Source organism: Rattus norvegicus, chromosome 7 (assembly GCF_021556685.1).
Source record: "Rattus norvegicus strain SHRSP/BbbUtx chromosome 7, alternate assembly SHRSP_T2T, whole genome shotgun sequence".
NCBI lineage: Eukaryota > Metazoa > Chordata > Mammalia > Rodentia > Muridae > Rattus > Rattus norvegicus.
This window is the reverse complement of record NC_141540.1, coordinates 142,434,263-142,442,214: the sequence shown is the minus strand read 5'-3', so window position 1 is coordinate 142,442,214 and position 7,952 is coordinate 142,434,263. Positions and strand designations below refer to the sequence as shown.

At 53.1% G+C, this 7,952-nt stretch overlaps 1 protein-coding gene across 1 annotated transcript; it reads left to right on the top strand.

Moving 5' to 3' along the window:
* Positions 1–1,521: 1,521 nt before the first annotated feature.
* Positions 1,522–7,259, top strand: Krt5 (keratin 5). The gene is made up of 9 exons (NM_183333.2): positions 1,522–2,151; positions 2,677–2,891; positions 3,608–3,668; positions 3,779–3,874; positions 3,990–4,154; positions 4,529–4,654; positions 5,257–5,477; positions 6,204–6,238; positions 6,624–7,259. The coding sequence occupies exons 1-9, from the start codon at positions 1,609–1,611 to the stop codon at positions 6,890–6,892; spliced, it is 1,731 nt and encodes a 576-aa protein (NP_899162.2). The 5' UTR covers positions 1,522–1,608; the 3' UTR covers positions 6,893–7,259.
* Positions 7,260–7,952: the final 693 nt, after the last annotated feature.

Below are 7,952 nucleotides of genomic sequence, written 5' to 3'. Positions count from 1 at the left end.
GGCTCTGTGCAGAGATTCCCCTGTCCTACTCCAGTTCTCCTGGGAGTGTGACCTCCCAAAGGTTCCCACATCCATCCTCCTGATTCAGCCAATTGGGTCTAAGAGCCCTGCTTTCTTCTGGGACAGGAAGAGGGGTGATCCCACTCAAGTCCTGAGCCAGAATGACAGGGCACAGCTTAGGATGGGCAATCAGGATCCTTTCCTTAATAAGGCCCTACATGCAGGTGGTACCAAGAAGCTTTGCAGAAGAACCTTCTGGGAGCTCTCATTGGAGCAGCTGTGCCAGCTGCCTGGTCCCCCCTAACTTGCTCTGTCTAGTTTCCCTAGCAGTCAACTTGCAGACTTAAAATTCCATTTTCCATGCCTTTGGCCCTGAAGGAGGCTTTGGGCTGGAGGTAGAGGAAACATAGCAGCTCCCGCTGCTTGGAACAGGGTGGTTCCCGTTATAACAGGCCGGCCGATTCTCAACATGTTCCTACTGAGATTAGAAGCTCCTGCAGGTATGCGTTTGTGGCGGCCTTCAGCCTGTATCAACAAATACAGTGACTCACCTCTTCCCTGGTGGAATAACTGAGAACTTGCTGGGACACAGTGCAGGGGGATACTGGGGGGGGGTGGCAGAGCAGCTCTCCACAGAGACGGGGCTGCTGGTCCAGAGTCAAGACCCTTTCTGTAGAAGATTATGTGAGGTCCCCGACTTAATAAGCCCCCACAATGGGGGCCTCCCCAGGACAAAGAACATAAAAAACAACACAAAAAGCTGTAGGAGGATCTGTGGGGGTTGGGGGTGGGTGTGACCTTAAAGAGAATGGTGCACAGCCTGGGTGAGGAGACCCACCTCCTCTGTTTTTTAAAGCCTGGGGCTTGAGGAAGATTTTCTGGTCTGAATCTTACAAGAGAATCTGTCCAGTGGTATCCTGGGGGAATGGGCGACTCTTAAAGGAAGCATGGACTCAATCCTACTTCTCTATCTGGAATATACCCCAGAAGTGAGGCCAGGGGTCACCTTGCCAAGAGCTCCGGTCACCTTGCCGAGAGCTCGGGTCTCTGCAGCACCCACCACACAGCCAAGGCATGAGATGAACAGGTCATTGCCAAGTGGGTGACCGGCTCAGTCCCACTGATGGACTGGGTCTGCAAAGCTGCGTGAGCTAAGCTGAGCCAGCGGATCGTGTCACTGACACTGAAATGATCGCTAGGACAGTGGCCACAGGCCAGTAGCCCTTAGCTCCTGGCATCCTTTTAGGCTACATAGAGCACCGGGATTTGGGGTGACAAGAGACCGTTGGAAGCATCCCCAACGCACTGCCAGGATGCCAGCCCTGCAAGGAAGGGCTATTCCTAACGGAGCAGAGCGCACAGGGAGCAGGCTCTGCACCCCACACCACTGTGCAGGTGTGCTGGGTGAGCTCACAACTGCCCCCAGGCATGCCCAGCCCACCAATCATTCACAGCTCGACAGCTCCTCCGCCCAACCCACTTCTAAGGGGGATAAAAAGAGGACCTCAAGCCTCCTAAGTTACAGAGCCACCCACAGCGTCCCGTTGAACGCCGACCTCCCTGCCACCAGCGCCCCGTGCTCTTGCTCCTCCAGGAACAAACACCATCATGTCTCGCCAGTCCAGTGTGTCCTTCCGAAGCGGGGGCAGCCGCTCTTTCAGCGCCGCTTCTGCCATCACCCCATCTGTCTCTCGTACCACCTTCAGCTCGGTGTCCCGCAGTGGTGGTGGTGGTGGCAGGGTCAGCCTTGGTGGCGCTTACGGAGCCGGGGGCTATGGCAGCCGAAGCCTGTACAATGTGGGGGGCTCCAAAAGGATCTCCTTCAGTTCTGGCGGAGGTAGCTTCAGGAACCAATTTGGTGCCGGTGCTGGAGGCGGCTATGGCTTTGGAGGAGGAGCAGGCAGTGGATTCGGCTTTGGTGGTGGAGCTGGCAGTGGCTTTGGCTTCGGTGGTGGAGCTGGCTTTGGTGGTGGCTATGGTGGAGCTGGCTTCCCTGTGTGCCCCCCTGGTGGCATCCAAGAGGTCACCGTTAACCAGAATCTCCTCACACCCCTGAACCTGCAAATCGATCCCACCATCCAGCGGGTCAGGACTGAGGAGAGGGAGCAGATCAAGACCCTCAACAACAAGTTTGCCTCCTTCATCGACAAGGTGAGACATGGTGCTTCCTAGAGCAGCCTGTGTGTCTGCAGTGAATATTGAACGGAGGTGGGGGGAAGAGCCTTCAGGCTTGGCTCAGATGTTGCCTTTGTTCCTAGTTGATCCTCTGTCCTGGTTTGGTGCTCCCTTCAGTTAGATGGGGATCTGGAAATCAGGGTCAGAGTTCCTCTCCTCCAGAGGTTGACACATAAGGGCGTCTGATCCCAGTGGACTGAAATGACTTAGGAACTCACATAACAGACAATTGTACTGAGGCCTAATTGTCTATAGAGCCCTTCCAGCCGCAGTGAATAATTAGACCACACTTCATCCACCTACTACTGGGCTGGCTGTCCCCTGTCCTCCCTAGAGTATGATGTTGGGAGGGTCACTGCCGATTGTCCCTCACAGGTCATAGGCCAGGCACTCACTGAACATGAGATTTGGTGGGACAGCATGTGACAGGTGGGTACACTAGTGAAAACGTCACAGAAGCTTCAAACCCAAACTTCTCCCTCCTGCACTCTGCCCCTCCAGGTGCGGTTCCTGGAGCAGCAGAACAAGGTCCTGGACACCAAATGGACCCTGCTGCAGGAGCAGGGCACCAAGACCATAAAGCAGAACCTGGATCCGTTGTTTGAACAGTACATTAACAACCTCCGTAGACAGCTGGATGGGGTCATGGGGGAGAGGGGCCGCCTGGACTCGGAGCTGAGGAACATGCAGGATCTGGTGGAGGACTACAAGAACAAGTGAGCTATGGTGTGGGAGAAAGAGGCATCAGGGTCATCTTTGCACCAAATACGCTCCGTAGCCAAACTGTGGTCCCTGACTTCCCCACGGGCTAGAAGCACGCACTTCACTAAGAAAAGCCCCAAATCTGTCCAGAGAGTTCTTGCCCTAGGCTCAGCTCCCTCTACAAAGCATCTACCCACCTGCCCAAGTAGCAGCGTGTGCCCCAGCACCACCAGGAATTCTCACGCTCTGGGGCTTTCTCCTCAATGCCCCCAAAACACACAGCATGGCGTTTGATAGTTTGCGAGGAGTTGATGAGGGGATTCCTTTAGCTGCATGGATCAGTTACTGATTCAGGGGTTGGGGGAGGGGGCTTGCCGGTGTTTTGTTTCTTGGCTTATGCTTTTGATGGTGTTGGAGAGCCATCTCAGGAATGCATTCAAGCTAAGCAAGCTACACCTCCACTCCTGCAGGATTATGGTTGAAACAGGAGAGGAGCAGTGAGGCTGGAACAAGCTTTGGGCAGGCAACTTCAGAAAAGGCAGCCATCGTACAGGGGGAGGAGGGAACGGGAGGGGGAGGCTGCCCCAGGGCTCGTGGTGTCCCATGCTTGTCTGCCTGTGAGATGTGAGCAGCCTCTTTCTAGTCTGAAAGCTTGCTCACAGTGACCGCACAGAGACCCTCATCCGGCCCTTGTTCTCTGACTTGTCCTTCCCGTCCCTTTGACCCCCAGGTACGAGGATGAGATCAACAAGCGTACCACGGCTGAGAATGAATTCGTGATGTTGAAGAAGGTGAGTGTGGCCAGAAAGGCAGCAGCCCAGGGGCTTGTGCTCTCCTGGAGTTGGAGCCATTTAAGGTAGGTGTATGTTGGTCCATGCCAACCACCTCCATGTTCTTTTAGGATGTGGACGCGGCCTACATGAACAAGGTGGAGCTAGAAGCTAAGGTTGATGCCCTAATGGACGAGATCAACTTCATGAAGATGTTCTTTGATGCGGTAAGCAATGAACCCAAGTTTGCCCTGTGGGTATTTTATTCCCACAAATGGGAAGTTTGAATGAAACTCGCGTTAAATAAAAGGATCAGATGACTAACTTCAAGGGTCCCTGTAGGAGCTGTCCCAGATGCAGACACATGTCTCTGACACATCTGTGGTCCTCTCCATGGACAACAACCGTAGCCTGGACCTGGACAGCATCATCGCTGAGGTCAAGGCCCAGTATGAGGACATTGCCAACCGCAGCCGAACAGAGGCTGAGTCCTGGTACCAGACCAAGGTGAGGTGCTTGCTTGAGTGAATATCCCCTGGGAAGATGTACCTGTGAGGGCTCTCTAGGATTCCAAACCATAACAATGCTAAGGGAAGGACTTTCAAGGATACTGAGGCTACTTGGGATAGGCTGCAGGAGTAGCCAGCTGTCTATTTTCTACAAAACCCAGGAACTGGAGAAAATTTCCCGTCAGTAGCTTTAGAAGTACAAAGACCCTCAAGAAGTTATTAAGAACAGCCCTTTCTCGACAAGACCAAAATCAGTCCCAGACCCCAGAAGATTCCACCACTGACCACCTCCTGACAGTTCCTGCTTGTGAACTTGGGGAAAGAGCACCCCATGCCATGTTAACTGTCTTCCCTCTCTTCTGGTGGCTTCAGTACGAGGAGCTGCAGCAGACAGCCGGCCGGCACGGAGATGACCTCCGCAACACCAAGCATGAGATCTCAGAGATGAACCGGATGATCCAGAGGCTGAGATCCGAGATCGACAATGTCAAGAAGCAGGTGGGGAGGAGTTAAAAGAGGACAAAGGAGGGCCATTTGATACATGTATACACACACACACACACACACACACACACACCTACCCACACACATCTATACACAGACACATGCCTACACATATACACACACACCTACCCACACATACCTATACACAGACAGATACACACACACCTACACACACTCACACATACACATATACCTACACATACACACACACCTATACACAGACACACACACACCTACACACACATACACATACACACACATACACCTACTCACACACACGCATACCTATACATACACCTACACACACTCACACATACACCTACACACACACATACACACACACCTGCACATACCACACATACCACACACACACACACACACACACACACACACACACACACGCACACACAGAGCAGTGACAATTCACAGTGTTGCCATACTCCACCACTCATAAGAGCCACAGTATATACTGAGATCATATACTGAGTTCTTTCTAGGCCTCCAGGTTTGATACTTCTGACTTGGGCTCTCAGAAAAGGACAGCATGGCTCAATTCAGATCCCAGTGTGCCCTCACTGCTCCCTTTCTCTCTGCAGTGTGCCAACCTCCAGAATGCCATCGCCGAGGCTGAGCAGCGTGGGGAGCTGGCTCTCAAGGATGCCAGAAACAAGCTGACTGAGCTGGAGGAGGCCCTGCAGAAGGCCAAGCAGGACATGGCCCGGCTGCTGCGCGAGTACCAGGAGCTCATGAACACCAAGCTGGCCCTGGATGTGGAGATCGCCACCTACAGGAAGCTGCTGGAGGGAGAGGAGTGCAGGTGGGCAAATGGGGTGTGGCCGAGGTGGCCCAGAGAAAGGAGAGTTTGATGAGGGCTGACAGCTACACACACAGAAGACTGAACGTCCTCCTGTTTCAGTCTGACACGTGGGCATACACCTTGACTGGTGTCTTTGGGTCACTGCCCATTTCATGATCTTGGACTCTGTCTTCCTCAGTCAACTAAGATGTGCCCTGTACAGTATCCCTTTTCTGTTCTCACCCATGTTCTCTTCTAGACATCTTCCTCTGGGAAGATATCTTCCTCTGGGAAGTCTTTTTTGATTGCTCTTGCTGACCTGGACTTACCACCTCTGGGCCGTCCAGCTACTACATTGCTTTTCATGCCTCTGGCACAGGCGATGGCGACTGTGAGGAGTTTCCTTCTAGCTTGAGGTCCACACAGAATGAAGGATTCTAGGAGGCAAAGCCTGCTCTGGGCACATTCACATGCACTGGTGCTCACTCTCGATTTCCACAAACTAGGCGAGAGAGGATGAAGGCTATGCCATTTCTTTGACAGCCTAGCTCTGGGTCACGATGCTGCCATTGGGCTGACCTTCCAGGGGGCACATTCTTTTTTCTCTCAGGAATTTAGAGATGTGCAGATGCCTTGCTCCGAGGTAACCCTAACCATGACAATGACAGTCTTGCTATTTGTGTGTGTGTGTGTGTGCAGGTGGGGGAACAATTTTTTTCACTCTTACCCCAATTTTCTATCTTTCAGGCTGAGTGGAGAAGGAGTTGGACCAGTCAACATCTGTAAGTCATTTTAAAATGTCAACTCAGAACCCTGCTGTTTCTAGATACTAGACATTAGTATCAGATAGTGAGAAGGGAACAGTGGAAGGACAGAACCCAGGCAGGGGCATGGGGGTAATGGAGTTCCATCTGATCTACTACAGTACCCATCCACATTGAACTATATCCTAAATCCTTACCTCTACCAAGTGCCTGGCTCCCTGCCTTACCTCTTGTAATCAGTTTTCTGTCAGGGACCCCAACTGAGTAATTTAGTTTTTCTGGCCCATGCTGTTATTTTGTGAAAACGGCCAGGTATTCACTATTTTCCAGGTAGGATCAAGCACGTTAGCTGTGTGGGATAAATCTGACAGAACCGCCTCACTCTTCCCTCTCTTTTCCACAGCTGTCGTCACTAACAGCCTCTCTTCTGGCTATGGAGGAAGAAGCAACATTGGCTATGGCTCTGGCTTGGGCAGTGGCATTGGCGGTTTTGCCTCAGATATCGGCCCACTCTTGAACAGGCGCGGTTTGGGTAGTGGGCTCAGTGTGGGGGGCTCCGGCTTCAGTGCAAGCAGTGGTCAAGGTGGGGGTTTCAGCAGTGGTGGTGGCAGCAGCTCCAGTGTCAAATTTGTCTCCACCACCTCCTCCTCCCGGAGGAGCTTCAAGAGCTAAGAAGAACCTGCTCCAAGACCCTGGCCTTCACGGGCAGCCCCAGGCCCACAGAGACTGCATCTTCTAGGCAGTCCCCCAGACCAAGTCTTCTTTTTTTCTGGAGAGTAGTCTAGACCATGCCTGCTGCAAAACCACATGCTTTGGTTCCTGGAAGGGAATAAATCCCAACTTCTGGCCTCCCCATGCCTCAGTTCTTCATCTTGTTCCAAGTCAGTACCTACGTGTGTTCTTTGATAACCCAGACATCCAAATTGTTGTAGAACGTAAACCACCAAAGCAGACCCCACCCCCACCCTGGCACCCACCTTAACTCTGTCCTGGTTCTGACGTCCTCCAGACTGTGTCCAATAAAGCTTTTATAATATAAGCCCCTGAGTGGAATGGTTTTTCTCCAGGCCTACAATCATCCTAGAAACACCTCAAGGCGGGACCTATCCAGGTGTGCTTGGTTTCTTTGATGATTCTTGGGGAGGATTGGGGGGACGATGGGGGAGGATGGGGGAGGATGGAGGAGGAAGAATTGTGGGGGAGGATGAGGGAGGATGGGGGGAGGATGGGGAGGAAGAATGGTGGGTGAGGATGGGGGAAGAATGGTGGGGGAGGATGAGGAGGAAGAATGGTGGGGGAGGATGGGGAGGAAGAATGGTGGGGGAGGATGGGGAGGAAGAATGGTGGGGGAGGATGGGGAGGAAGAATGGTGGGGGAGGATGGGGAGGAAGAATGGTGGGGGAGGATGGGGAGGAAGAATGGTGGGGGAGGATGGGGGAGGATGGGGGAAGGATGGTGGGGGAGGATGGGGGAGGATGGGGGAGGATGGGGAGGAAGAATGGTGGGGGAGGGTGGGGAAGAAGAATGGTGGGGGAGGGTGGGGGGATGGAGGAGGATGGAGGGCCAGGGACAGCAGAACCACAGGAGGTCCATGGGATCCCAGAGTTAGGGGAGGAAGCTGCAGAAGCTCTGACAGCAAGGCAGTCCCTGCAGGGCATGAAGGACAGTCCACTGAACCATACTTGGGTAGATCTTAGAGCCCTCTGTTGAAGAAGGAGCCTATTTAAGTAAG

What these genes read in the sequence shown, in the direction of transcription:
- Krt5 (NM_183333.2), top strand. Translation starts at nt 1,609, where the DNA reads ATGTCTCGCCAGTCCAGTGTGTCCTTCCGAAGCGGGGGCAGCCGCTCT. An exon ending in TTGCCTCCTTCATCGACAAG is followed by an intron (nt 2,152 to 2,676) that starts GTGAGACATGGT and finishes CTGCCCCTCCAG; the next exon opens with GTGCGGTTCCTGGAGCAGCA. An exon ending in TGAAGATGTTCTTTGATGCG is followed by an intron (nt 3,875 to 3,989) that starts GTAAGCAATGAA and finishes GGGTCCCTGTAG; the next exon opens with GAGCTGTCCCAGATGCAGAC.